The sequence below is a fragment of the Pogoniulus pusillus genome, unplaced genomic scaffold (assembly GCF_015220805.1).
Source record: "Pogoniulus pusillus isolate bPogPus1 unplaced genomic scaffold, bPogPus1.pri scaffold_64_arrow_ctg1, whole genome shotgun sequence".
Taxonomy (NCBI): domain Eukaryota; kingdom Metazoa; phylum Chordata; class Aves; order Piciformes; family Lybiidae; genus Pogoniulus; species Pogoniulus pusillus.
The window spans coordinates 688043-715202 of record NW_026974714.1 but is presented as its reverse complement, the minus strand read 5'-3'; the positions used below and the strand labels follow the sequence as shown (position 1 = coordinate 715202).

Genomic DNA, 27160 nt, shown 5'->3' with positions numbered 1-27160 from the left:
CTCCTTGGGCACCCTGCCCTGGGTGCCCTGCTGGGGCAGAGGCTTTGCCTGCTCTCCAGAGGTCTCTTCCTGCCCTCTGCTGCCAGCTCAAGCGGGCAAAGAGCCGCTGGGTGCCAGGCGGTCCGGGTGGGTACCAATGCCCCTCCCCGACCCCTCCCCCACCCCCTGCCGGTGCTGTGCCCGCAGCTGGGCGAGGGCCTGGGTGCCAAGGAGACGCCACAGCAGCGCTACCAGCGGCTGCAGCACGAGGTGCAGGAGCTGATCCGCGACGTGGAGCAGATCCAGGTGGGCACCGCTGCCACCCTCGGGCAACCCCTCCCTGCCGGGGGCCCTTGTGCCAGCAGCCTGGGCTGACCTTGGCACCTCGGCAGAGCTCGGTGAAGGAGGCAGCAGCCGAGGAGGAGCTGTGCCCCATGGCCCTTGCCAGGCAGGTGGAAGGGCTCAAGCAGCAACTGCTCTGCAGCCACCTGGAGAAGCTGCTGGGCCCCAACGCTGCCATCGACCTGGCAGACCCCGACGGTGCCCTGGCCAAGTGAGTGCGAGCCCTGGCACCCCCGGGTGGGCACAGCAGGGAGCAGATGTTGAGCTCCTCGGGGGGGCAGTGCCCTCTGCCACTGCCGAGCCCTGGCACCCCTGGGTGGGCACAGCAGGGAGCAGATGTTGAGCTCCTCGGGGGGGGCAGTGCCCTCTGCCACTGCCGAGCCCTGGCACCCCTGGGTGGGCACAGCAGGGAGCAGATGTTGAGCTCCTAAGGGGGGCAGTGCCCTCTGCCACTGCCGAGCCCTGGCACCCCCGGGTGGGCACAGCAGGGAGCAGATGTTGAGCTCCTCGGGGGGGCAGTGCCCTCTGCCACTGCCGAGCCCTGGCACCCCTGGGTGGGCACAGCAGGGAGCAGATGTTGAGCTCCTCAGGGGGGCAGTGCCCTCTGCCACTGCTGAGCCCTGGCACCCCTGGGTGGGCACAGCAGGGAGGAGATGTTGAGCTCCTCGGGGGGGCAGTGCCCTCTGCCACTGCCGAGCCCTGGCACCCCTGGGTGGGCACAGCAGGGAGCAGATGTTGAGCTCCTCAGGGGGGCAGTGCCCTCTGCCACTGCCGAGCCCTGGCACCCCTGGGTGGGCACAGCAGGGAGCAGATGTTGAGCTCCTCAGGGGGGCAGTGCCCTCTGCCACTGCCGAGCCCTGGCACCCCTGGGTGGGCACAGCAGGGAGCAGATGTTGAGCTCCTCAGGGGGGCAGTGCCCTCTGCCACTGCCGAGCCCTGGCACCCCCGGGTGGGCACAGCAGGGAGCAGATGTTCAGCTCCTTGGGGGGGCAGTGCCCTCTGCCACTGCCGAGCCCTGGCACCCCCGGGTGGGCACAGCAGGGAGCAGATGTTGAGCTCCTCAGGGGGGCAGTGCCCTCTGCCACTGCCGAGCCCTGGCACCCCTGGGTGGGCACAGCAGGGAGGAGATGTTGAGCTCCTCAGGGGGCAGTGCCCTCTGCCACTGCAACCCTGCTGCTCTCTGCCACCTTTGCCCCCAGGCGTCTGCTGCAGCAGCTGGAGGTGGCCAAATGCAGCAAGGGGACGCCAGGGAAGGTGCCCAGCAAGGGCACGGTGCCAGCTGCTGATGCTGTCACCTTTGAGCTCTACTGGAGGCCAGAGCAAGCCCAGTTTGCCCAGGCTGCCAAGGTGGGTGTGGGGAGGGCACCCAGGGGTTGGTGCCAGGCCCTGGGCTTGGGGGAGTGCCAGTTTGGGGTTGCCAGCCCAGGGGATGCCAGCCTGGGGGGTGCAATCACTGGCAGGGGGTGGGTCCAGCCCTGGGGGGTGCCAGTCTGCAGGATGCCAGCTCAGAGGATGCCAGTCTGGGGGGTACAATCCCTGGGGGAGGGGCCAGCCTTGGGAGGTGCCAGGACAGGGGGTGTCAGGTTGGGGGCTGCCAGGCTGAGGAGTGCAATCCCTGCAGGGTACCAGTCCAGAGGGTGGCAGCCCTGGGAGGTGCCAGGACAGGGGGTGTCAGGCTAGAGGGTATCAGGCTGGGGGATGCCAGCTCAGGGGATGCCAGGCTGGGGGGTGCAGTCCCTGGGGGGTACCAGGCTGGGGGATGCCAGCCCAGGAGATGTCAGCCTGGTGAGGCTGGTGCCAGCTGGGGGATGCCAGCCTAGGCGATGCCAGGCTGGGGAGTGCCAGGCTGGGGAGCTGCCAGTCCCTCACCCTGGCATCTCCACCAAGGTGGCAGAGCTGGAGAAACGCCTGGCACAGCTGGAGGGCAGCATCCGCTGCGAGCCTGACAGCCAGGTGAGGGCACAGGGAGCTCTGCCCCACCCCTGCCCCACCCCTGCCCCACCCCTGCCCATGTCCTGCCCCACCCCTGCCCCATGTCCTGCCCTACCCCTGCCCCACAGCTGCCCCACCCCTGCCCCATGTCTGCCCCACAGGTGCCCAGGTCTGCCCCATGTCCTGCTCCACAGCTGCCCATGTCCTGCCCCACCTCCTGTGCCATCTTCTGCCCCCTGGCCTGCTCCACCCCTGCCCCATGTCCTGCCCCACAGCTGCCCACAGCTGCCCTACCCCTGCCCCATGTCTGCCCCACTCCTGCCCCACCCCTGCCCCATGTCCTGCCCCACAGCTGCCCCACCCCTGCCCCATGTCCTGCCCTACCCCTGCCCCACAGCTGCCCATGTCCTGCCCCACAGCTGCCCCACCCCTGCCCCACCCCTGCCCTACCCCTGCCCCACACCTGCCCCACACCTGCCCCACAGCTGCCCATGTCCTGCCCCATGTCCTGCCCCACAGCTGCCCTACCCCTGCCCCATGTCTGCCCCACAGCTGCCCATGTCTGCCCCACAGCTGCCCCACAGCTACCCATGTCCTGCCCTACCCCTGCCCCATGTCCTGCCCCACCTCCTGTGCCATCTTCTGCCCCCTGGCCTGCCCCACCCCTGCCCCACTGATGCTCTGCTCCCCTCAGAACCCACTGCTGGCAGGGCTGAAGGGCAGCAGCCTCATGGTGAGTCCCTCAGGGGGCACTCAGGCTCCTTTGCCCCCCTCCTCCTGCCGTGCCCACAGCAGTGGCATTGGGCACAGTCCCCTCCCTGGTGGTGGGGGCAGTGCCCACCCTCACCCCCACCCCTCCCCCTCCTCAGGAGACCCTGCAGGTCCTGCAGGCTAAAGTCAACATCTTGGACGTGGCTGTGCTGGACCAGGTGGAGGCTCGGCTGCAGGTCAGGGCTTGGGTGCCAGGGGCAGCTCCCTGCTGGGTGGCACTGGGATGGCACTGGGCAGTGGTTGGGCAGCACTGGGGAGGGGAGTCAGATTTTGGGGTCTCACCTCTGCTCCCCTCCCCCCCCTCCTCCCTTGCAGAGTGTCCTGGGGAAGGTGAATGAGATTGCCAAGCACAAGGGCACAGTGCAGGATGCTGACAGCCAGAGCAAGGTGGGAGCTGGGGGGGGTGGGGGCACCTCACTCCTCCCCCTCCTCCCCCCCACCACTCAGCAACCTCTCCCCCACCCCAGCGAGGTGGGGCTGGGGTCTGGAGAGCCAAACTGTCCCCCCACCCCCACCCCCTGCCCCCCTCAGATCCATCAGATCTATGAGACGCTGCAGCGCTGGGACCCTGTGGCCAGCAGCCTGCCCGGCCTGGTGCAGAGGTTGGTGACCCTCAGGGACCTCCACGAGCAAGGTGAGCAGCTGGGCCCCCGGGGGGGGGGCACCAGCAGCAGCTTCCCTCACCCCCCCACCTCCACCCCCCCCCCAGCCAAAGGCCAGCACTGAGAATGCCAGGGCAGGGCTGGAGGGCACCTCCGGAGCTCATCCAGAGCAGGGCACAGAGGTTGGCAGGCAGGAGGGGGCTGAGAGGCTCCAGAGAGTCTGCAGCACCCCCAAGCCCCCTGGCAGCCTGTGCCAGGGCTATGGATGGGGTAGGATGGGATGGAATGGGATAGGATAGGATAGGATAGGATAGGATAGGATAGGATAGGATAGGATGGAATGGGATGGAATGGACCAGGATGGAATGGAACAGGATGGAATGGACCAGGATGGAATGGAACAGGATGGAATGCAATGGAATGGGATGGAATGGAATAGAATAGAATAGGATGGAACAGAATAGGATAGAATGGAATGGGCTGAAATGGAATAGGATGGGATGGAATAGAGTGGAATGGAATGGGATGTGAGTGTGCAGCTGGCACCAAGCTGGCAGCAGCTGTGGAGCTGTTGGAGGGGAGCAGAGCCCTGCAGAGGGCACCATGCCAGGCTGGATGGGTGGGCAGAGGCCAAGGGGATGAGACTGAACAAGGCCAAGGGCAGGTTCTGCACTTTGGCCACAACAACCCCAAGCAGCTCCAGGCTGGGGCCAGAGTGGCTGAGAGCAGGCAGGCAGAGAGGGCCCTGGGGGTGCTGGCAGAGAGGAGCTGCAGAGGAGGCAGCAGTGCCCAGGTGGGCAGCAGAGCCAATGGCATCCTGGGCTGGCTCAGGAGCAGTGTGGGCAGCAGGACAAGGGAGCTTCTTGTGCCCCTGTGCTCAGCACTGCTCAGGCCACCCCTGCAGTGCTGTGCCCAGTTCTGGGCTCCTCCATTGCAGAGAGATGTTGAGGTGCTGGAAGGTGCCCAGAGCAGGGCAGCAAGGCTGGGGAGGGGCCTGGAGCACAGCCCTGTGAGGAGAGGCTGAGGGAGCTGGGGGGGTGCAGCCTGCAGCAGAGGAGGCTCAGGGCAGAGCTGATTGCTGCCTGCAGCTGCCTGCAGGGAGGCTGTGCCCAGGTGGGGTTGGGCTCTGCTGCCAGGCAGGCAGGGGCAGGAGAAGGGGACACAGCCTCAAGCTGTGCCAGGGCAGGTCTAGGCTGGATGTTAGGAGGAAGCTGTGCCCAGAGAGAGTGATTGGCACTGGGATGGGCTGCCCGGGGAGGGGGTGCAGTGCCCATGGCTGGAGGTGTTGATGCCAAGCCTGGCTGGGGGGCACTGAGTGCCATGCTCTGGGTGGTTGGGCAGGGCTGGGCTCTTGGAGCTCTCTGCCAGCCTGCCTGGTTCCATGATCCTATGCACCCAGCTTGGTGCCCTCAGCAAACTTGCTGACACTGCACTTTCTCCCCCTCCCCCCCCCTGCAGCCACCCAGTTCGGGCAGGTCCTGGTGCACCTGGACACGACGCAGCAGGAGATCTCTGCAGCCCTCAAGGACAATGCCATGCTGCTGGCAGAGGTTGGTGCCACCAGCAGAGTGTGGGGGGGTGGGGGGTGTGTGCCCTGTTCTATGCCCTCCCCCTTACCCTGACAGGGACCAATCTGGGCACCAGTGGTGGTGCCCCCAGGGCTGGGTGCTGGCTCCAGCTGTGCTCTGCAGCGCTGAGCTGGGTGAGGAGGGCATGGAGCTGCCTCGGGCAGGTGGAGAGGGCACCAAGGTGGGTAGGGGTTGGAGGCTCTGCAAGAGGGCTCTGGAGCAGCCTGGAGCTGGAACTGGAGGAGCTTCAGAGTCCCTCCTGAGCCAGCCCAGCCTGGGAGATGCACCCCCAAAATCCTTCACCTCCCTTCTTGTGCTGCAAATAAACCCCAGGAGATGCTGCCAGGGGGTGCCCAGAGGGGCAAGAAGGGCACCAGAAATCAGGCTGAGGGCACTGGGGTGAGGGCACCAAGGGCTGGGCCCTGCCCTGGGGGCACCACAAGCCCAGGAAGGCTCCAGGCTGGGGGCAGAGGGGATGGGAACTGCCCCAGGGGAAGAAGGAGCTGGGGGGGGGTTGGTGGCAGCAGCTGGAGGTGAGCCAGGGGGTGCCCAGGTGGGCAAGGAGGGCAGCAGCAGCCTGGGCTGGCTCAGCAGTGGTGTGGGCAGCAGGAGCAGGGCAGGGATTGTGCCCCTGCAGTGGGCAGTGAGGAGGGCAGAGGTGGGGGCAGGGTTGGGCAGCTGAGTGGCAGGAGGGCAGTGAGGAGCTGCAGCAGAGGCAGAGAAGGGAGTGGAGGTGGGGAAGGGTCTGGAGGAGAGGCTGGGGAGGAGCAGGTGAGGGAGCTGGGGGGGGTGAGGCTGGAGGAGAGGAGGCTGAGGGCAGAGCTTGTGGGGCTGTGGCAGGGCCTGAGAGGAGGCTGGAGCCAGGGGGGGGTTGGGCTGTGCTGCCAAGGGCCAAGAGGAGATGGCCTCAAGGTGCCCCAGGGCAGCTCCAGCTTGGCCCTGAGGAGCAATTCCTGCCCTGGGAGGGTTCTGCAGGCCTGGCCCAGGCTGCCCAGGGAGCTGCTGGGGCAGTGCCCATGCCTGGGGGGGGGCTCCAGAGCCCTGTGCCCATGGCACTGTGCCCATGGGTTGGTGCCCAGGGTGGGGCTGGGTTGGTGCTGCTCAGGGAGGGGGCAGTGAGGAGGTGGCAGTGAGGAGGTGGCAGTGGGCAGGGGGCAGTGAGGAGGGGGCAGTGAGCAGGGGGCAGTGGGCAGGGGGCAGTGGGCAGGGGGCAGCAGGAAATGTCTCCAGGCTGCCCTGGGGGAGGCTCAGGAGATATTTCTGCCCTGGGAGGGCTCCCAGAGCTTGGCACAGGCTGCCCTGGGCACTGCTGGTGGCACCAGCCCTAGGGGCTGCCTAGGGCAGGGCTTAGAGTTGGCTCCAGACCTGGTCTAGGTTGCACTGGATGAGCTTGGGGCTCTGTGCCAACCTCCCAGAGCTGGGCAGCGAGGCTGGGCAAGGGCCTGGAGCCCCCTGGGCAGTGAGGAGGGAGCTGGGGGGGGGGGGTGAGGGGTTGGGGAGGAGCTGGGGAGGGGCTGGGAGGTGCTGGGAGGGGCTGGGAGGGACTGGGAGGGACTGGGAGGGACTGGGAGGTGCTGGGAGGGACTGGGGAGGGACTGGGAGGTGCTGGGAGGTGCTGGGAGGGACTGGGAGGTGCTGGGAGGAGCTGGGGAGGGACTGGGAGGGACTGGGAGGAGCTGGGAGGGACTGGGGAGGGACTGGGAGGTGCTGGGAGGTGCTGGGAGGTGCTGGGAGGGACTGGGAGGGACTGGGAGGAGCTGGGAGGGACTGGGAGGAGCTGGGAGGTGCTGGGAGGGACTGGGAGGGACTGGGAGGAGCTGGGAGGTGCTGGGAGGGACTGGGAGGGACTGGGAGGGACTGGGAGGAGCTGGGAGGAGCTGGGGAGGGACTGGGAGGGACTGGGAGGGACTGGGAGGAGCTGGGAGGAGCTGGGGAGGGACTGGGAGGGACTGGGAGGGACTGGGAGGAGCTGGGAGGGACTGGGAGGAGCTGGGCACAGTTCTGCCCCAGCAGCCCCCAGCCTGAAGGAGCTGCCAGGGGAGCTGCCAGGGGAGATGCCAAGCTGGGGGTGGGGGTGAGGCTGGAGGGTCCTGGTTTGGTGCCCATGGTTTGGTGCCCACGGGGGGGCTGTGTGGGGCACCCCAAACCAGCCTCTGGTGCCCTCTCCCCCCCCCCAGGTGCAGAAGACCATGAAGGAGAACCTGGCAGTGGTCGAGGACAACTTTGCCACCATCGATGCCCGCATCAAGAGGCTGCAGAAGTGAGGCCTCCCCTGGCACCCCCTGCCCAGGCCACCCCTCTGGGTGCTCCCCCCGCCTCCCCGAGGGCCCTGTGCCCACCTCCACCTTGGGCAATCCACCTCCCCACCCCCCCCCCGCCCCCATCACCGTGTGCCCACTGCCGGTGCCAGCCCCTGCTTGTCCTGCTCTGCCCTGCCCTGGCACAGGACAGGGCAGGAGGGAGGGTCCCTGCCCGGCCCCGCCCACCAGTTCAGCCCAGTTTGGGGGGGTGGGGGGGGAGGTCTCTGTGCCCCTCCTCGATGTACCCCAATAAACTGCTCAGCTCCTGTGCCCTCAGCTTGGCATCTCCCCTGGCATCTCCCCTGGCATCTCCTTCAGGCTGGGGGCTGCTGGGGCAGAACTGTGCCCAGCTCCGCCCAGCTCCTCCCCGTCCCTCCCAGTCCCCCCCCAGCTCCGCCCAGTCCCCCCCCAGTCCCCCCCAGCTCCTCCCAGTCCCTCCCAGTCCCTCCCAGTCCCCTCCCCAGTCCCTTCCCAGCTCCTCCCAGTCCCTCCCCAGTCCCTTCCCAGCTCCTCCCAGTCCCTCCCAGTCCCTCCCCAGTCCCCTCCCCAGCTCCTCCCAGTCCCTCCCAGTCCCTCCCAGTCCCCGCCCCAGTCCCTTCCCAGCTCCTCCCAGTCCCTCCCAGCTCCTCCCAGTCCCTCCCCAGTCCCCTCCCAGTCCCTCCCAGTGTCCCCCCAGCTCCTCTCCAACCCTTCTCCAGCTCCTCCCAGTGCCCCCAGTTATGCCCATCAGGGTTTGTGCCCCCCTCGAGGGATTATTGCCCCTCCTGGGGGGTGGGCACCGTGGGTTTGGAGTGGGAGTGGGGGCAGGGGGGCAACAGCAGCCCCCCCCCAAGGCAGGGTGGAACCCCCCCAGGGATGCCCTCAGCACCATTGAGCCCCCCCCAGAGGCAAATGGCTCTGGGGGGGGTTTGGCCTTGGCTTGATTTGGGGAGGGGGACTTGGGGTAACCTTCTCAGCCCCCGGGGAGCACCCCCAAAATGCTGGGGGGGGCACTGGTGGGGCTGGGCCATGCCCACAGCAGGGGGCACAATGGTCGGGGGGGGGGGGGGAGGGGACATCTGCCACCCTCACAGCCCACGCGGGGGGGGGGGGGGGGGTCCGCAGCTCTCCCACTACTCCATGGGGACGTCTGGGGGGGGGGGGGGGGCGGCTGTGGCTCTCCCAGTCCGTGCCAAGGTGCCCTCGACCCTGGCACTGGCACCTTCCTCCGGGGTGTGCCAGGTCCTCGAGGGGGGCAAGGATGCCACAAAGCATGGCGGGGAGGGCACCCTGGGCACGCAGGCAGCGGTGGGGTGGAGCGGGGCAGAAGCGGCAGTGGGCACCGGGCAGTGGGGGCCGGGCAGGGGGCACCGGGTAAGGTGGCACAGGGCAGGGGGCGCCGGGCAGGGGGCACCGGGCAGCGGGCAGGGGGCACCGGGTAAGGTGGCACAGGGCAGGGGGCGCCGGGCAGGGGGCACCGGGCAGCGGGCAGGGGGCACCGGGTAAGGTGGCACAGGGCAAGGGGGCGCCGGGCATTGGGCACCGGGCAGAGGGCACCAGGCAGGGGACGCCGGGCAGGGGGGCACAGGGCAGCGGGCACCGGGCAGGGGGTTCTGGGCAGCGGGCACCGGGCAATGGGGCACAGGGCAAGGGGGCACAAGGCAGCGGGCAGGGGGCTCTGGGCAGTGGGCACCGGGCAGGGGAGGCTGGGCAGGGGGCAGCAGGCAGCGGGCAGGGGGCTCTGGGCAGTGGGCACCGGGCAGGGGAGGCTGGGCAGGGGGCACAGGGCAGCGGGCAGGGGGCTCTGGGCAGTGGGCACCGGGCAGGGGAGGCTGGGCAGGGGGCAGCAGGCAGCGGGCAGCAGGGCCTTGCTCCGGCCTGGCCTCCCCAGCGGGGTCCCGCTCCCGGTGTGTCCGCCCCGGGGGTGCCCTTCCCGAGGCCCTCCCCGCCCCCCCCCGGAGCCCTCCCCCGGGGCCGTGCCGGGGCCGCGGTCGCTTTAAGAGGGGGCGTGGCCGGTTTCCCGCCATTGCATCATCCGCCCACGTGACTGCCCCGAGGGACGCTCCCGCCGCCGCCCTCCCGCGCCCGCTCCCCATTGGCTCGTTCCGGCGATGACGTCAGGGCGCGGCCGGCTCCCGTTGGCTGCGTTGCGGGGCGGTGGGCGGGGCGGAGGCTTTAAAAGGGCGCGGCGCGGGCGGGCGCGGCAGTGGCGGAGCGGCGCAGGGACCATGCGGGCGAGCGGGGACCGGGGGCAGCGCTGGGGCCGGGGCCGGCTGGGGCCGCTGAGGAAGGTGCGGCCGGGCCGGGGAGGGCAGCGCTGGAGCCACCGGACCCGGGGCGGGCGGGGGGAATGAAGGAGGAGCACCGAGGGGCAGCTCCCGGCGGGATGCAGGGGCAAAAAGGGGCTGGGGAGCCGGTTCGGGGGGGGCTGTACCGGGCAAGGAGCCGGTTCGGGGGGGCTGTACCGGGCAAGGAGCCGGTTCGGGGGGGCTGTACCGGGCAAGGAGCCGGTTCCGGGGGGGCTGTAGCGGGCAAGGAGCCGGTTCCGGGGGGGGGGCGGTAGAGGGGCAAGGAGCCGGTTCCGGGGGGGGGGGCTGTAGCGGAGCAAGGAGCCGGTTCCGGGGGGGGGGCTGTAGCGGAGCAAGGAGCCGGTTCGGGGGGGCTGTAGCGGAGCAAGGAGCCGGTTCCGGGGGGGCTGTACCGGGCAAGGAGCCGGTTCCGGGGGGGCTGTAGCGGAGCAAGGAGCCGGTTCCGGGGGGGGGGCTGTAGCGGAGCAAGGAGCCGGTTCCGGGGGGGGGGCTGTAGCGGAGCAAGGAGCCGGTTCGGGGGGGCTGTAGCGGAGCAAGGAGCCGGTTCCGGGGGGGCTGTACCGGGCAAGGAGCCGGTTCCGGGGGGGGCTGTAGCTGAGCAAGGAGCCGGTTCCGGGGGGGCTGTACCGGGCAAGGAGCCGGTTCCGGGGGGGCTGTAGCGGAGCAAGGAGCCGGTTCGGGGGGGGCTGTAGCAGAGCAAGGAGCCGGTTCCGGGGGGGCTGTACCGGGCAAGGAGCCGGTTCGGGGGGGCTGTAGCAGAGCAAGGAGCCGGTTCGGGGGGGCTGTAGCGGAGCAAGGAGCCGGTTCGGGGGGGGCTGTAGCGGAGCAAGGAGCCGGTTCCGGGGGGGCTGTACCGGGCAAGGAGCCGGTTCCGGGGGGGCTGCGGAGCGGGATCGGGGCTCGGGGGGGCCGGGACAGAGACCTTCCTCCGCTCTCCCTCCGGGGCTCCCCGGGAGCGGCTCCCCCCTGCCCCCAGCTGTCGGTACCCGCCGGGAGCGGCTCCAAGGCCCCGGGACCGAGCCCGTCCCGTTCCCTCCGCAGGCATCCCGCAGGAAGAGCATCCTCGTCGGGCACCACACCTGAGCAGGTACCGGGGAAGGGCTCTGGGGCTGCCGGGCCCGGCCGGGGAGCAGCTCCCCCCGGGGCCTGCCTCACCTCCTCCTCCTCCTCTGCCCCCTCCGCAGCACCGCCTCGGCCCGGGGGTGGCACAGGGACCATGGCAGCCGAGGGGCTGCCCGCGGAGGACCCCAGCTGGGAGCTGGAGGCCTGGTACCAGGATCTGCAGGAGGTGCTGGCAGCAGCAGAGCCCGGGGGGCACTGCCCGGCCTGGGGGGCAGAGCAGGTGAGTGGAGCTGCCAGCAGCACATCGGGCATGGAGGGGGCACAGACATTGGCATCCCTTGGCATGGAGCGGGGACAGACATTGGCACCCTTTGGCATGGAGGGGGGGCAGACATTGGCATCCCTTGGCATGGGGAAGGGGCAGACATTGGCACCCCTTGGCATGGAGGGGGGACAGACATTGGCACCCCTTGGCATGGAGGGGGGACAGACATTGGCATCCCTTGGCATGGGGAAGGGGCAGACATTGGCATCCCTTGGCATGGAGGGGGGGCAGCCATTGGCACCCTTGGCAGGGCAGGGGCATATCCATTGGCACTTCCAGCATCCCTTGGCACGGGAGGGGCCAGCCCTGGCACTGCAGGGGTGGTTTGGTGCCCATGGGTGGACTTTAAGGCCTCCTCTGCCCTCACTGCCTCTGAGCAGGGCAAGGGGGCAAGGAGCTGGCCTCTGACTCTGGCTCCTCTCTCCCTGCAGACACAGCTGGCACTGCCATGGGGCACAGAGATGCCTGCTGATGCCCCTGAGATCTGCCAGCTGGACACAACCCTGCTCACTGAGCTGCTGGGTCCGGAGGGCACAAACAGCACCGAGCCAGCAGCAGCAGCTGGCACCACCTGCCCTGCCCGGCTGGGCACCGAGGAGGAGCAGCCCAGGGGGGCAGCGGTGCCAGGGGGGCTGAAGAGGAGGAGGAGGAGGAGCAGCAGCAGCTCGGAGGGTGCCAGGCGGCAGGGGCAGGCCAGCGAGCAGCTGGTGCGGGAGCTGCGGGCACACAACCAGCGGCTGCGGGAGGAGGTCGCCAGGCTCAGCGCGGAGGTGGCTCGGACCAGGGCTGCCCTCATCGACCGCATCGTCAACCTGCGCCGGGCATAGCGCCGGGCACAGCGCCGGGCACAGCGCCCCCCAGCGGCCGCTCAGTGCCCCCCAGCGCCGGGGGGGGGCGGGGAAAAGGACTCTGCGGCCTGTCCCCCACCCACGCACCCACCCCCCGTGGACCTTGGCGCGGGGGGGAGTCAGCTAGAGACTGCAAAGGGCAGTGCCCAGCTGGCACGGACTGATGCCACAGCAGAGGGTGGGAGGGGTCCTGTGGTTTATTACACAGCAGTTGGCACCAGGCCTGGCCCAGGCTGCTCTCTGGTGGGGGTGGGGGTGGGGGTGGGCACTGGGGGGGGGGTTCTACTTCTTGCGTTTGCCCTTGGGCAGCAGCGGCTCAGGGCTCCTGCCCTCGGCCAGTGCCAGCTGCCGCTTCAGCTCCAGCAGCTTGGCCACCTCTGCCTCCACCTGGCACTTCTCTGCCTTGGTGGCCTTCAGCTGCCTCACGTGGGTGCCCTGGGGGAGGGGAGTAAGGGTTTGGTGCCCAGGAGGGGCAAGGCTTGCACCCACCCAGTGCCCTGCCAAGGAGCAGGCAGGGGCACGGGGAGAAAGGTTTGGGGTACAGGATGGGCAATGCCCCCACCCAGTGCCCCCCAGGAGCAGGCAGGGGATAGGGATGAGGGTTTGGGGCACAGGATGGGCAATGCCCCCACCCAGTGCCCCCCAGGAGCAGACAGAGGGGTAGGGATGGGGGTTTGGTGCCCAGGATGGGCAAGGCCTCCTCCACCCACCCTGTGCCCCCTTGGGCAGCACAAGATGGGCAATGCCCCCAGTGCCTCTCAGGCAGCAGATGGAGAGTAGGGATAAGGGTTTGGTGCCCAGGATAGGTGATGCCCTCACCCACCCAGTGCCCTCCACCCAGGCCTCACCTGCTTGGCCACCTCCTCTGCCAGCCTCTGTGCCAGCTGGGGGTCCCCTGGAGCCACCGAGGGGGTTGGGGCTGGAGGAGCCTCCGGGGCTGGGGGGGTTGGCTTGGCCTGCAGGAGCACAGGCAGTGGGAGTCAGGCCCTGGTGCCACCCCCCAGGGGCAGAACTCTGTGCCCACCACCCACCCAGAGCAGGCTGCAGCCACCCCTGAGGGCACTGCCAGTTGGTGCCCCAAGTTACCTGGGGCCCTTCAGGGCACTCTTCAGGCTGGGAGGAGAGGAGGAGAAGAGAGCAGAAGTGACAGAGGGACAGGAAGAGGTGGAGGAGGTGCCAGGAGGAGGTGCCCAGAGTAGAGGGCAGCTGGGGGTGGGCACCAGAGCCCCTCACTCACCTGCCCCCCTGCGAAGCGCTGCCGCAGGGCCTCAATCTGCTCCTCCTCCAGCTTCTGGAAGAGAGGACTCACCTGTGCCCCCCGGGGTGGGCATCAGCTGCTGGCACCGGGGCTGCGGGCACAGGGCCCCTGCCCTGCCGGTGCCACCTTCAGCCCTTCCACCCACCAGTGCCACCCCCTTCTCCCCCACCCCTGCCAGTGCCACCTTCCACCCACCAGTGCCACCCCTCCTCCCCCACCCCTACCAGTGCCACCTTCATCCCTTCTCCCCACCAGTGCCATCCCCTCACCCCAACCTCCCAGTGCCACCCCCTTCTCCTCACCCTCCCAGTGCCACCTTCACCCCTTCTCCCCAGTGCCATCCCATTCTCCCCGCCCTCCCAGTGCCACCTTCACCTTCTCCCGAGTGCCATCCCTTCTCTCCACCCCCCCCCAGTGCCACCTTCACCCCTTCTCACCAGTGCTATCTCCTTCTCCCCACCCTCCCAGTGCCACTTTCACCCCACCAGTGCCACCTTCACCCCTTCTCCCCAGTGATATCCCTTCTCCCCCCACCCAGTGCCATCCCTTCCCCCCTCCCAGTGCCACCTTCACCCCCTTCTCCCCAGTGCCATCCCTTTTCCCCACCCCCACCAGTGCCACCCTCCCCCGGCCCCACACCTACAGTGCCCACGCGGTGCCCGGGGGGCAGGGTGCAGGTGAAGTGCTGCCCCAGCACGAAGCAGTCGGGGGGGATGCAGAGCTGCTGCTGCAGTGCCAGGCTGACCCCTGGCATGTAGGGCTGCAGCATCACTGCCAGCAGGGAGGCCACGTTCACTGCCACCCCTGTCACGGTGCCTGCGCGCTGCCTGGCATTGGAGGGAGGGGGGGGGGTGGGCAGCAGGCTGCTGTGTGCCAGCACTGCCAACCCCCCCTGCCCTGCCCACACCCTGGCACCTGCCTCACCTGTCCTCCTCACCCCCCTTGATGCCCTTCCAGGGCTCGTTGACCTGGATGTATTGGTTGCCATGGCGAGAGATGCTGAGGATGCACCTGAGGGCATCGCGAAGGCTGCGGGGGGGGGGGGGGGGGGGGTGGGCACAGGTGAGGGCAAGGCCTCTGTGCCCACCTGCAGCCCATCCCGTGCCAACCCTGCTACCCACCGGACTTGCTCCAGCAGCTGGTGGTAGTGCTGCAGCTGCAGGTTCACCCTGGCCAGCAGCCTCTGGTCCTCTGCCCTCAGCACCATGCTGGGCACGGTGCCCCCGAAGAACTTGCAGACGAACATCCCAGCCCTGGCGGGGCACAGAGCAGGGCTCAGCAGGGCCTGGCACCGCAGCTGGGCACCAGGAGCCTCAGGTGGGCTTAGGGCATCTCTGGAGGGGGCCTGCAGAAGCTGTGCTGGGCATAGAGGAACTGCTCAGGAGCCTCTGGAGGGCTCCGCGGAAGCTGCTGAGGGTCCTGGAGGAGCTCTTGGTGGCGCTAAGGGACCTGTGGTGGCCCCGAGGGACCTCTTGGTGGTCCTGCTGCACCAGCTGAGGGTGCCAAGGTGCAGGGGAGGGCCCTAAGGCACCAGCTGAGGGTGCCAAGATGCAGGGGAGGGTCCTGGGGCACCATAGAAGGATGCTAAGGTGCAGGGGAGGGCCCTGGGGCAGCATCTGAGGGTGCCAGGCGGGGGGTGGGTGTGTGTGTGGTGCCCCGTGGCAGCATCTGAGGGTGCCAAGGTGCAGGGGAAGGTCCTGGGGCAGCATCTGAAGATGCTAATGTGCAGGGGAGTGCCCTGGGGCAGCAGGCGGGGGTGGGGGCTGGGTGGCAGCAGCTGTGCACGAAGTTGCCCAGGTTGTTGAGCAGACACAGGGGTGAGGGATGCCCTGCAGCAGCAGCCAGGGGTGCCAGGCGCGGGGGGTGTGTGTGTGGGTGATGCCCTGTGTCAGCAGCTGGGTGCCAGGCAGGGGTGGGGGCTGGGTGGCAGCAGCTGTGCACGAAGTTGCCCAGGTTGTTGAGCAGCTGCCCGTTGCTGCGCAGGCACAGGGGTGGGGGATGCCCTGCAGCAGCAGCCAGGGGTGCCAGGAACGGTGTGTGGGTGGTGTGAGTGCCCTGGGGCAGCAGCCAGGGGTGCCAAGGTGCAAGGGAGGGCCCTGGGGCAGCAGCTGCAGGTGCAAGGCGCAGGGGTGAGGGATGCCCTGGGGCAGCAGCTGGGTGCCCACACCTGTGCACGAAGTTGCCCAGGTTGTTGAGCAGCTGCCCGCTGCTGCGCAGGCACAGGGGTGGGGGATGCCCTGCAGCAGCAGCAGCTGCGGGTGCCAGGCGCAGGGGTGAGGGATGCCCTGGGGCAGCGGGTGCCAGGCACGGGGTGTGGGTGGTGTGGGTGCCCTGGGGCAGCAGCTGGGTGCCCACACCTGTGCACGAAGTTGCCCAGGTTGTTGAGCAGCTGCCCGTTGCTGCGCAGGCGCAGGTCGGCCCAGCTGAAGGCGCTGTCCTGGCCCTCGGGCCGCAGGCTCAGCAGGCAGAAGCGCCAGGTGTCGGCAGGGATGCCTGTGCCCTGCGCCGCGTCCCCGAACACGCCCACGCCGCGGCTCTTGGAGAACTTCCCCTCCTCGTAGGTCAGGTACTCTGTGCCAGGGGGCAGGGCACAGCCCACGCTGAGTGCCCGGCCCTGAGTGCCCGGCCCTGAGTGCCCAACCTGAGTGCCCGGCCCTGAGTGCCCATCCTGAGTGCCCGGCCCTGAGTGCCCATCCTGAGCACTCGACCCTCAGTGCCCGGCCCTGAGTGCCCTCCCCTCAGCTGCCTCCTTGAGTGCCCTCCCTGAGAATCCAACCCTCAGTGCCCAACCCTCAGCTGCCTCCCTGAGTGCCCAACCTGAGTGCCCAACCCTCAGCTGCCTCCCTGAGTGCCCACCGAATGCCCACCTTGAGTGCTCACCTCTCAGCTGCCACCCTGAGTGCCCACCCCTCAGCTACCACCATGAGGTCTCCACCACAAAGAGTGTGACCCCAGCGTGGGGGTCCCCCCCGTGGAAGCCTCCAGCAGGGAGGTCCCCCCAGACCCCCTCCTCCCCCCCGAGCCAACCTCCCCCCAGGCGTCTGCAGCTCCTCCACCCCCACAGGCCTCAGGGAGCCTCCTGGGGGGCAGCTGCCAGGGCCAGCAGGGACCCCTGCAGCGTGGTGCTGCCAGGGGCAGCAGTGAGGAGTGTGGAGAGCCCTGCCCAGGCCCTCTGGTGCCACCCCCATGCCCCCCCCAGCCCCGTGGGCACCTGTGGCAATGAGGTGGTTGACCAAGGTGTAGTTGTCCTCAGCCCCCAGCAGCGAGCAGGGGAACACCACACTGTGGAAGGGGACATTGTCCTTGGCCATGAAGTTGTAGAGCTCCACCTGGGGGGGGGGAGTTGGGGGGAGGGAGTGAGGACATCACCAAGGGGGGGGGGTGGGGGTCGAGCTCTGGGCCTTATCTCTCACCTGCTGGGGGTTCTTCCACCACCGCTCCCACTCCTGGGTGTAGTTGGCAGTGATGGACAAGTAGCCAATGGGGGCATCGAACCAGACGTAGAAGACCTGAGGGCAGAGGGAGAAGTCAGCAGAGGACAAGCCCCCAGGGGTCCATTGGGGGTCCTCTTCCCCCCCCCCCCCATTCTGGGACCAAATGGGAAGCAGAGGAGCTCAGCCCTGAAGGGACACTGGCAGCAGAGCCCCGTGCTGGTGCCCTGGGCAGTGGGGTGAGGCCTCCTGAGCAGCTCTGCAGGTGGCACCAAGCTGTGTGCTGGGGGTGAGATGCTGGAGGGAAGGGAGCCAGGCAGAGGGAGCTGGGGGGGGCTGCAGAGGTGGCCCCAAAGCAACCTCCTGAAGCTGCGCAGGGCCCAGGGCAAGGCTCCTGCAATGGCAGCACAGAGCCAGGCTGGGGGAGGAGGGGGCTGGGGGCAGGCTGCAGCAGGAGGGCTTGGGGGGGGCAGTGGGGGGCAAAGTGCCCAGGAGCCAGCACTGGTCGCTGGCAGCCCAAAGCCCTCCCTGTGCTGGGCTGCAGCAGGAGCAGGGAGAGCAGCAGCACAGGGAGGGGATTCTGCCCCCAGCTCTGCCCTGCTCAGCCCCCACCTGCAGCACTGCCTCCAGCTCTGGGCCCCCCCAGCAGCACAAGGACCTGGAGCTGGTGCTGGAGAGGCTCCAGAGGAGGCCAGCAGGAGCAGCAGAGGCTGCAGAAGCTCCCCTGTGGGGCCAGGCTGGCAGAGTTGGGGCTGCTGAGGCTGCAGAGCAGAAGGCTGCAGGCAGAGCTTGGAGCAGGCTGGCAGGAGCTGAAGGGCTGCAGGAGAGCTGGGGAGGGAGTGGGGAGAAGGGCTGGGGGGGGCCAGGAGAGGGCCAATGGCTTGGAGCTGGGAGAGGGGAGAGGGAGAGAGGAGAGGAGGAAGTTGCTGGGAGTGAGGTGGGGACAGCCTGGCACAGGCTTCCTGGCACCTCCCTGGGGGTGCTCCAGGCCAGGCTGGGTGAGGCCCTGAGCAGCCTGTGCTGGTGGAGCTGTCCCTGGGCATGGCAGAGGCTGAGCTTTCAGCTCCCTTCCAGCCCACCCCATCCCATAATGATTCACTTGGTGCTGTCCTTTCCCCTTGGCATGAACTCAGTCCACAGACTCCTGTCCTGACCCTGAGCCCTGCTGCACTCTTCTGCTTCTCTCCCCCAGCAGCTGCTGGGCCCCGGAGTGCAGGGAGGAGCTGCAGCAAGCAGGGGAGCAGCAGCAGGGGGCAAAGAGGAGCTGCAGGGACTGGGGGGGGGGGGCGAGGAGAAGCTGCCACAGCAGGACCCAAACTGCAGCCCCCAAGGCTGGGAAGGGTCCAAGAGCTGCTGGGAGGAGGAACAGATCCAGAGGAAGCTCTGGGGGTGAGCTCTGTGTGGGGTGGATGAACTTTGAGCTCCCTTCCAACCCAACCCACTCATAGAACCCCAGCCCCAGCCCTGCCCAACCACCCAGAGCATGGCACTCAGTGCCCCAGCCAGGCTTGGCACCAACACCTCCAGCCATGGGCACTGCACCCCCTCCCTGGGCAGCCCATCCCAGTGCCAATCACTCTCTCTGGGCACAGCTTCCTCCTACCCTCCAGCCTGAGCCTGGGCACACTGCTGCCTGCTCTTCAGCTGCCACCCAGCACCTCCAGGGCCCTTCTCTGCTGTTCCACGAGGCAGGGGGGGGGCCTACCTTGTCCCTGTAGCCGTCGAGGGGCACAGGGGTGCCCCACTGGAGGTCCCTGGTGATGCAGCGTGGGCGCAGGCCGTCGCGCAGCCAGGCGCGGGTGATGTGCCTGGCATTGGCCGTCCAGGTGCCCGTGGCCCACGACTGCTCCAGCCAGGCCTGCAGCCTCCCCTCCAGCTGCCATGGGGACACAGAGATGAAGGTTAGGAGTGACACAGGTTGGGGGGATTTGTGCCCCCTCCCCCCCATCCATATCCCCATGGACCACAACTGCTCCAGCCAGGCCTGCAGCTGCACTGGGGGGACACAGATGAGGGTTGGGGTCACACAGGTTAGGGTAATTTGTGTCCCCCCTCCCCTGTCCATGTCCCCTTGGGCCATGACTGCTCCAGCCAGGCCTGCAGCTGCACTGGGGACACATAGACAAGGGTTAGGGGTCACACAGGTTAGGGTAATTTGTGTCCCCCCTTCCCTGTCCATGTCCCCTTGGGCCATGACTGCTCCAGCCAGGCCTGCAGCCTCCCCTCCAGCTGCCATGGGGACACAGAGATGAAGGTTAGGAGTGACAGAAGTTGGGGGGATTTGTGCCCCATCCTCCCCCATCCATATCCCCATGGACCACAACTGCTGCAGCCAGGCCTGCAGCTGCACTGGGGGGACACAGGTGAGGGTTGGGGTCACACAGGCTGGGGTAATTTGTGCCCCTCCCTCCTCTGTCCATGTCCCCTTGGGCCATGACTGCTCCAGCCAGGCCTGCAGCTGCCCCTCCAGCTGTGCCTGGGACACAGACAGATGTGGGGCTGGGGTGATTTGTTGCCCCCTCCCTCCCCCTCCAGGCTGAAGCTCACCTTGGGCAGGTCCAGGAAGAGATGCTGGGTGGGTCTGACCACGGGGACACCCCTGCAGAGCTTGCACTGAGGGTTCTGGCAGGAGGAAAGGTAAATGTTGGGTGGAAAGGAGGAGCAGCAGAAGCTGGAGGTCCCCCCCTAGGGACAGCAGGACATGGAGGTGATCCCCCCGAGGCACCAACCCTGAGGAGAGGGATTTGGGGGTGCTGGTGGAGGAGAAGCTCAGTGAGCCCTCAGTGTGCTCTGGCAGCCCTCAGAGCAAGCAGAGCCTGGGGGGCTGCAGGAGAGCAGTGAGGGCAGCAGGGAGAGGGAAGTGATCCTGCCCCTCTGCTCCCCACTGCTGAGAGCCAGCCTGGAGCACTGCAGCCAGCTCTGGAGCCTCTGGGACAAAGGGGATGTGGAGGGGCTGGAAGGTGCCAGGGGGATGGAGCCTCTGGGACAAGAGGGATGTGGAGGGGCTGGAAGGTGCCAGGGGGATGGAGCCTCTGGGACAGGAGGGATGTGGAGGGGCTGGAAGGTGCCAGAGAGCTGAGCAGAGGCCTGGAGCTGCTCTGCTGCAGGGAGAGGCTGAGGCAGTTGGGGCTGTGCAGCCTGGAGAGGAGAAGGCTCTGAGGTGACCTCACTGTGGCCTTGCAGTGCCTGAAGGGGGCCACAGGAAAGCTGGGGAGGGACTTTAGAGGGTGCCAGGGAGCGACAGGACTGGGGGGGGTGGAGCAGAGCTGGACATGGGTAGGGTCAGCCTGGAGGTGAGGAAGAAACTCTTCAGCAGGAGGGTGCTGAGAGCCTGGCACAGGCTGCCCAGGGAGGTGGTGGCAGCCTCAGCCCTGGAGGGGTTTCAGGCCAGGCTGGGGGAGGCTGTGGGCAGCCTGCTCTGGTGTGAGGTGTCCCTGGGCATGGCAGGGGGGAGGTTGGCACTGCCTGATCCTTGTGGTCCCTCCCAGCCCTGACTGACTCTGGGGACTCCCTGAGACCTTCTCTGCCCCCTCTCTGCCTCACCTTCAGCTCCACAGCATTGATGAGTTTGCCACACTTGTCACACTGGTCCCCACGAGCCTCCTGGTAGCCACAGAAGGGGCAGGTGCCCTCCACGAAGCGGTCAGCCAGGAACTGCTGGCAGCTTTCACACCTGAGCTGCTCCACAGTGTCCTCCAGCAGGAACCCCCTGGCCAGCAGGCGCTGGAAGATGTCCTGAGCAATCCTGGATGGAAGAGAAAGAGCAAGAGAGAAACCCCCCAGAGGTTGGGATGGGTTGGAAAGGAACTCAAAAGGTGGAGTTCAACCCAGCCCCACCCTGGGCACCAACCCCACCATGGGCACCAACCCACGGGCACAGGGTTCTGGAGCCCCCCCCACGGGTGGGCACTGCCCCAGCAGCTCCCTGGGCAGCCTGGGCCAGGCCTGCAGAACCCTCCCAGGGCAGGACCCTCCAGCCTCACCCCCACCCCCAGCTTGGCATCTCCCCTGGCAGCTCCCCTGGCAGCTCCTTCAGGCTGGGGGCTGCTGGGGCAGAACTGTGCCCAGCTCCTCCCAGCTCCTCCCAGTCCCTCCCAGTCCCTCCCAGTCCCTCCCAGTCCCTCCCAGTCCCTCCCAGCTCCTCCCAGTCCCTCCCAGTCCCTCCCAGCCCCTCCCAGTCCCTCCCAGTCCCTCCCAGCTCCTCCCAGTCCCTCCCAGCTCCTCCCAGTCCCTCCCAGTCCCTCCCAGCTCCTCCCAGTCCCTCCCAGCCCCTCCCAGCTCCTCCCAGCCCCTCCCCAGCTCCTCCCCAACCCCTCACCCCCCCCCCCAGCTCCCTCCTCACTGCCCAGGGGGCTCCAGGCCCTTGCCCAGCCTCGCTGCCCAGCTCTGGGAGGTTGGCACAGAGCCCCAAGCTCATCCAGTCCAACCTAGACCAGGTCTGGAGCCAACTCTAAGCCCTGCCCTAGGCAGCCCCTAGGGCTGGTGCCACCAGCAGTGCCCAGGGCAGCCTGTGCCAAGCTCTGGGAGCCCTCCCAGGGCAGAAATATCTCCTGAGCCTCCCCCAGGGCAGCCTGGAGACATTTCCTGCTGCCCCCTGCCCACTGCCCCCTGCCCACTGCCCCCTCCTGCTGCCCACTGCCACCTCCTCACTGCCACCTCCTCACTGCCCCCTCCCTGAGCAGCACCAACCCAGCCCCACTCTGGGCACCAACCCATGGGCACAGTGCCATGGGCACAGGGCTCTGGAGCCCCCCCAGGCATGGGCACTGCCCCAGCAGCTCCCTGGGCAGCCTGGCACAGGCCTGCAGAACCCTCCCAGGGCAGGAATTGTTGCTCAGGGCCAAGCTCCACCTGCCCTGGGGCACCTTGAGGCCATCTCCTCTTGGCCCTTGGCAGCACAGCCCAACCCCCCCCTGGCTCCAGCCTCCTCTCAGGCCCTGCCACAGCCCCACAAGCTCTGCCCTCAGCCTCCTCTCCTCCAGCCTCACCCCCCCCAGCTCCCTCACCTGCTCCTCCCCAGCCTCTCCTCCAGACCCTTCCCCACCTCCACTCCCTTCTCTGCCTCTGCTGCAGCTCCTCACTGCCCTCCTGCCACTCAGCTGCCCAACCCTGCCCCCACCTCTGCCCTCCCCACTGCCCACTGCAGGGGCACAATCCCTGCCCTGCTCCTGCTGCCCACACCACTGCTGAGCCAGCCCAGGCTGCTGCTGCCCTCCTTGCCCACCTGGGCACCCCCTGGCTCAGCTCCAGCTGCTGCCACCAACCCCTCCCAGCTCCTTCTTCCCCTGGGGGCAGTTCCCATCCCCTCTGCCCCCAGCCTGGAGCCCTCCTGGGCTTGTTGTGCCCCAAGGGCAGGGCTCAGCCCTTTCCTGGCACCTCTGGCACCATGGTGGCTGCAACCCCTCTGGCTTCAGAGAGAGCAGGCCCAGGGTATGGAGCCACAGCAGCAGAAGCAGGGCCAAGGTCTCCTGCTTCACTGAGGCTCCAGCCTCAACCCCCTCAGCTCCTTCAGCTGCTCCTCAGAGGTTCTCCAGAGCCTTCTCTTTGCTCTCCCAGCCCTTGCCCAGCCTCAGTGCCCTCCTCTGGACCTGCTCCATCACACAGTGACTGCCCCCCCCAAGCCCTCCTGCTGCAGCCTGCCCCCAGCCCCCTCCTCCCCCAGCCTGGCTCTGTGCTGCCATTGCCCCGACCCAGCTGTAGGAACCTTGCCCTGAGCCCTGCTCAGCTTCAGGAGGTTGCCTTGGGGCCACCTCTGCAGCCCCCCCCAGGTCCCTCTGCCTGGCTCCCTTCCTCCTCCTCCTCCTCCTCCTCCTGCTCCCCAAACTCTTCTCTTTGCTGTCCAAACCCTTGCCCAGCTCCACTGCCCTCCTCCAGACCTGCTCCATCACCTCAGTGTCTCTCCCCTACCGCAGCCATGCCTGGAGGGGATGCAGAGCCCTGTGCCATGGTGGGGGTTGGGTTGGACTCCCCAGGCTGGCTGTGACCCCAGGGCAGGACCCAGCTGCTCAGTGCCCTCAAGCTCCTCGGTGCCCTCTCTCGGTGCCCTCAGCCTCTCGGTGCCCTCAGCCTTTCAGTGCCCTCTCTTGGTGCCCTCAAGCCCCTCGGTGCCCTCTCTCAGTGCCCTCAGCCTCTCTGTAGCCTCAGCCCCTCGGTGCCCTCAGCCTTTCAGTGCCCTCTCTTGGTGCCCTCAGCCTCTCTGTACCCTCTCTCAGTGCCCTCAGCCTCTCTGTACCCTCAGGCCCTTGGTGCCCTCTCTCGGTGCCCTCATCCCCCCGGCGCCCTCAGCCCCTCGCTGCCCTCAGCCTCTCTGTGCCCTCATCCCCTCAGCACCCTCAGCCCCTCGATGCCCTCAGCACTCTCATCCCCTCGGTGCCCTCTCTCAGTGCCCTCAGTCCCTTGGTGCCCTCAGCCCCTTGCTGCCCTCTCCCTCTCAGTGCCCTCATCCCCTCGGTGCCCTCTCTTGGTGCCCTTAGCCCCTCGGTGCCCTCTCTCGGTTCCCTTTCTCAGTGCCCTCATCCCCTAGGTGCCCTCAGCCTCTCGGTGCCCTCTCCCAGTGCCCTCAGCCCCTCAGTGCCTTCAGCCTCTCTGTACCCTCAGCCCCTTGGTGCCCTCTCTCGGTGCCCTCAGCCTCTCGGTGCCCTCAGCCTCTCAGTGCCCTCTCTCGGTGCCCTCAGCCCCTTGGTGCCCTCTCTCGGTGCCCTCAGCCTCTCGGTGCCCTCTCTCGGTGCCCTCAGCCCCTTGGTGCCCTCTCTCGGTGCCCTCAGCCTCTCGGTGCCCTCAGCCTCTCGGTGCCCTCTCTCGATGCCCTCAGCCTCTCGGTGCCCTCTCTCGATGCCCTCAGCCTCTCGGTGCCCTCTCTCGATGCCCTCAGCCTCTCGGTGCCCTCTCTCGGTGCCCTCAGCCTCTCGGTGCCCTCTCTCGGTGCCCTCAGCCTCTCGGTGCCCTCTCTCGATGCCCTCAGCCTCTCGGTGCCCTCTCTCGGTGCCCTCAGCCTCTTGGTGCCCTCTCTCGGTGCCCTCAGCCTCTCGGTGCCCTCTCTCGGCGCCCTCATCCCCTCACTGCCCTCATCCCCTCGGTGCCCTCAGCCCCTCGGTGCCCTCAGCCCCTGGGGTGCGCTCCCCGCCGCGGCCGGGCGGGGGCAGCAGCTCTCACTCGGTCTGCTGGGGCGTGGTGGTGCGGCCGAAGTAGTCGAAGTCGATGCGGAACCAGCGGTAGATGGCAGCGTGGATGGCACTGTACTTGTCGCAGATCTCCCGCGGGCTCAGCCCCTCCTCCACCGCCCTGGTCTCGGTGGCAGTGCCGTACTCGTCGGTGCCACACACGAACAGAGTGTTCCAGTTCCTCAGGCGGCAGTACCTGAGGGCAGGGGCAGCTCTGTCAGCCCTCTGCAGGGCTCTGGGGGGGGGTGGGCACTCCACTGTGCCACCCATCCCTGCCCCCAGGGCAGGGCTCACCTGGCAAAGGTGTCAGCACTGAGCACGCAGCCGATGATGTTGCCCAGGTGGGGCACGTTGTTGACATAGGGCAGGGCACTGGTGATGAGGATGTTCCTCATGCCCTCCACGGGCAGCCTGGCAGGGCACAGAGGGTCAGGGCAGGCAGGGCAGCCACAGCCTCACCCCCCGTGCCAGGGTGGCACAGCAGCAGCAGCAGCAGCATGGCAGTCCCTGCCGGGCTGCTCGGAGGTGTGGCACGACCGAGTGGTGGTGCCAGCTGGGCACTCACACGGGTTTGGGAGGGTGCCAGGGCTTGGGCAGGCCTGCAGGGCCCTGGTTCCAGGCTTCCACAGCTGCTGCGATCTCCTCCTCTGTCAGAGCTCGCTCAGAGCCTTCCTCCTCCTGCGGGGGAGACTCTGCCCTGTGAGGCTGGGAGGGCCTGGGGGGACAGAGCCCCAGGCTGGGGAGGGCAGGGGGGAAGAGCCTGGGGGGAGGGGGGGGAGCCTGGGAGCAGCTGGGCATGGGGTGCAGGTGGGGACAGGGGGAGATGGGCATGGGGAGGACCATGGAGGAGCTGGGGCAAGACAGGGAATGGCTGGAGGGAGAGGGAGACTGGGGAGGGAGGGGCTGGGGGGGGCACAGGGGGGGCACCTGGAAGGGGCCCGGGGGGGGCATAGGGAAGGGGCAGGTGGGACAGGGAGGGGACCGGGGAGGGGTTGGGTGGGCACAAGGAGGGCACCGGGGGTGGGACCGGGGAGGGGACTGGGGAAGAGGCTGGGTGGGAACAAGGAGGGCACCGGGGAGGGGCTGTGGGCAGGGTGGGGATGTGGAAGGGGGAGGCAGGGAACAGCCAGGGGCAGGGCAGGAGAGCAGGAGGGCAGTGGGGCAGGGGGGCAGGAGGGCAGAGGGGCAGCGGGGCAGGGGGGCAGGGGGGCAGCGGGGCGGGGGGGCAGGGGGGCAGGAGGGCAGGGGGGCAGGAGGGCAGCGGGGCAGGGGGGCAGCGGGGCAGGGGGGCAGCGGGGCAGGGGGGCAGCGGGGCAGGAGGGCAGCGGGGCAGGGGGGCAGCGGGGCAGGGGGGCAGGAGGGCAGCGGGGCAGGGGGGCAGCGGGGCAGGGGGGCAGGGGGGCAGCGGGGCAGGGGGGCAGGGGGGCAGCGGGGCAGGGGGGCAGGGGGGCAGCGGGGCAGGGGGGCAGCGGGGCAGCGGGGCAGCGGGGCAGGGGGGCAGCGGGGCAGGGGGGCAGCGGGGCAGGGGGGCAGCGGGGCAGGGGGGCAGCAGGCAGCAGGGCAGCGGGGCAGCACCTCAGGCTCGTTGCTGATGCTCTCCCCCGCGGGCAGGCAGGGGGGAGGTTGCTTCTGCAGGTAGGAGGTGAAGTCCTGCAGCGCTTTGGGCACCAGGACGCAGTCTGCAGCCTTCCTGCAGGCCTCCGACAGGGTCATGCTCTGGAACCAGCTCCGCAGAGCCTGCAGCTCCGCTGGGGGCGAGAGAGAGAGCAGGGAGTGGCGGCGGAGACCCGGCGGCGGCGGCACCGGCGGCAGCGCTCAGCCCCCCGCGGCACCGGCACCGGCGGCAGCGCTCAGCCCCCCGCGGCACCGGCACCGGCGGCAATGCTCAGCCCCCCCGCGGCACCGGCACCGGCACCGGCAGCAGCGCTCAGCCCCCCCGCGGCGCCTCCCTCACCTGGCAGGTTGGCCTCGTCCCGGAGCAGCAGGAACAGCGACCCCCAGACCACCACATCAGCCACCGAGCAGGTGTCCTGCGCCGAGCAGCAGCCTCAGGCCCCGCCGCGGCCCCGCAGGGGGCTCAGCCCCGCGGGGGGGTCAGGGCTCAGCCCCGCCGGGAGCAGGCTCCCAGCCCCCTCCCCGGCCCGGTCCCCACTCACCCCGGCCAGGTAGGCAGTGCCGCTCCCGCCCAGGCTCCGCTCCAGGTGCCGCAGCAGCTTCCCCAGCGCCGCCACCGCCTCCAGCCCCTTCTTGCCGCACACCAACTGCGCGTACAGGGCGGCCGAGGCCGCCGGCTGCGGCGGGCAGGGGCGGAAGGGCTCCGGTGAGGCCGGGCCCGGTACCGCCGCCGGTGCCGCCCTGCCCCGGGGCACTCACCTGCAGCTCGGTCGCCTCCCACTCCAGCCACTGGGTGCTGAGGTCGGAGAGGTCCTCCCCGCGGGCCAGGAAGAAGAACCTGGGGGGGGGGATGCGGTGGGGCGAGGTGAGGGCGGCGGGGGGCGAGCGGGGGGTATCGGGGGGGGGAACCGGGGGGCGAGCGGGGGGGAAGAGGGCGGGGCCGAGCGGGGGCGCTACTCACTGGCAGATGGCGTTGGGCGAGAAGAGGACGGTGCCGGTGTCCAGCTCCAGCGCCGGGGCGCACGGGGGGCCCAGCGGCCGCTCTGCGGGGCGGGGGACAGGCAATCAGCGGCGCCTCGGCGGCCGCACCGGGAGCCGTACGCGGGGGCCACCGGGGGCAGGGGAACGACCCCGACAGGGCCGCGGAGCCGCCGCCTGCCGCCGCCGCCTGCTCACCTGAAGGTCCTCCCCAGTCGACCTGCACCGGGGCGGAGGCGGCGCCGGCAGCCGCCAGCACCTTCAGCGCGCCGGGCCCGGCGGTGGCCAACCGGAGCCGCATCCCGGAGCGCTGCCGCCACAGGGCCGCACGTGGGGCACGGCGGAACCGGAACCGGAACCGCCGCCGAGAGACTTCCGCCCACAGTGCCCCGCGCGGCCCCGGCGCCGTCCCACAATGCCCCGCGCGGCTCCGGTCCCGGTCCCACAATGCCCCGCGCGGTCCCGGTGCCGATCCCACAATGCCCCGCGCGGCTCCGGTACCGATCCCACAATGCCCCGCGCGGCTCCGGTTCGGTCCCACAGTGCCCCGCGCGGCTCCGGTTCGGTCCCACAGTGCCCCGCGCGGCTCCGGTTCGGTCCCACAGTGCCCCGCGCGGTGCCGGTGCCGGTGCCGCAGTGCCGGAGCTCACCGAGCTGGAGGCGGTGGAACCTGGGAGCGGTAACAGAAGCGCCGTGAGGAGA

The 27160-nt window shown here is 69.1% G+C and overlaps 3 protein-coding genes across 5 annotated transcripts; 2 read left to right on the top strand and 1 right to left on the bottom strand.

Annotated features, from left to right (window-relative positions):
• Positions 1–3: 3 nt before the first annotated feature.
• On the top strand, positions 4–7770 carry DCTN2 (dynactin subunit 2; the record flags this gene model as incomplete). The annotated part of the gene is made up of 10 exons (XM_064141729.1): positions 4–285; positions 372–532; positions 1521–1668; positions 2209–2274; positions 2948–2986; positions 3123–3200; positions 3340–3411; positions 3556–3658; positions 5085–5176; positions 7372–7770. Coding segments are annotated over 10 exons (1128 nt in total), but the record flags the coding sequence as incomplete, so codon positions are not given.
• A 1909-nt stretch (positions 7771–9679) lies between these two features.
• On the top strand, positions 9680–12237 carry DDIT3 (DNA damage inducible transcript 3). Of its 2 annotated transcripts, XM_064141707.1 has the most exons (4): positions 9680–9764; positions 10824–10869; positions 10967–11124; positions 11601–12237. In XM_064141707.1, the coding sequence occupies exons 3-4, from the start codon at positions 10999–11001 to the stop codon at positions 11994–11996; spliced, it is 522 nt and encodes a 173-aa protein (XP_063997777.1). In that variant the 5' UTR covers positions 9680–9764; positions 10824–10869; positions 10967–10998; the 3' UTR covers positions 11997–12237. The 2 variants fall into 2 exon arrangements, with proteins under 2 accessions (XP_063997777.1, XP_063997776.1); XM_064141706.1 differs by lacking the exon at positions 9680–9764 and having other exon boundaries at positions 10635–10869.
• Positions 12197–26822, bottom strand: MARS1 (methionyl-tRNA synthetase 1). Of its 2 annotated transcripts, XM_064141690.1 has the most exons (22): positions 26657–26822; positions 26442–26523; positions 26240–26318; positions 26023–26157; positions 25821–25896; positions 25442–25614; positions 24432–24544; positions 24161–24277; positions 23859–24062; positions 20250–20451; positions 19254–19328; positions 18412–18582; positions 16689–16784; positions 16487–16604; positions 15633–15846; positions 14397–14528; positions 14200–14304; positions 13919–14102; positions 13255–13326; positions 13104–13130; positions 12866–12973; positions 12197–12452 (listed from the first exon to the last, which is right to left on the bottom strand). In XM_064141690.1, the coding sequence occupies exons 1-22, from the start codon at positions 26757–26759 to the stop codon at positions 12300–12302; spliced, it is 2739 nt and encodes a 912-aa protein (XP_063997760.1). In that variant the 5' UTR covers positions 26760–26822; the 3' UTR covers positions 12197–12299. The 2 variants fall into 2 exon arrangements, with proteins under 2 accessions (XP_063997760.1, XP_063997761.1); XM_064141691.1 differs by lacking the exon at positions 13104–13130 and having other exon boundaries at positions 26657–26821.
• Positions 26823–27160: the final 338 nt, after the last annotated feature.

Coding starts and splice junctions, on each gene's coding strand:
- MARS1 (XM_064141690.1), bottom strand. CDS start 26,759: ATGCGGCTCCGGTTGGCCACCGCCGGGCCCGGCGCGCTGAAGGTGCTG. Junction 20,452..23,858: donor ACCACGCCCCAGCAGACCGA/GTGAGAGCTGCT, acceptor TCTTCCATCCAG/GATTGCTCAGGACATCTTCC. Junction 15,847..16,486: donor CAACCACCTCATTGCCACAG/GTGCCCACGGGG, acceptor CCCCTGGCACAG/AGTACCTGACCTACGAGGAG.
- DDIT3 (XM_064141707.1), top strand. CDS start 10,999: ATGGCAGCCGAGGGGCTGCCCGCGGAGGACCCCAGCTGGGAGCTGGAG. Junction 11,125..11,600: donor CGGCCTGGGGGGCAGAGCAG/GTGAGTGGAGCT, acceptor CTCTCCCTGCAG/ACACAGCTGGCACTGCCATG.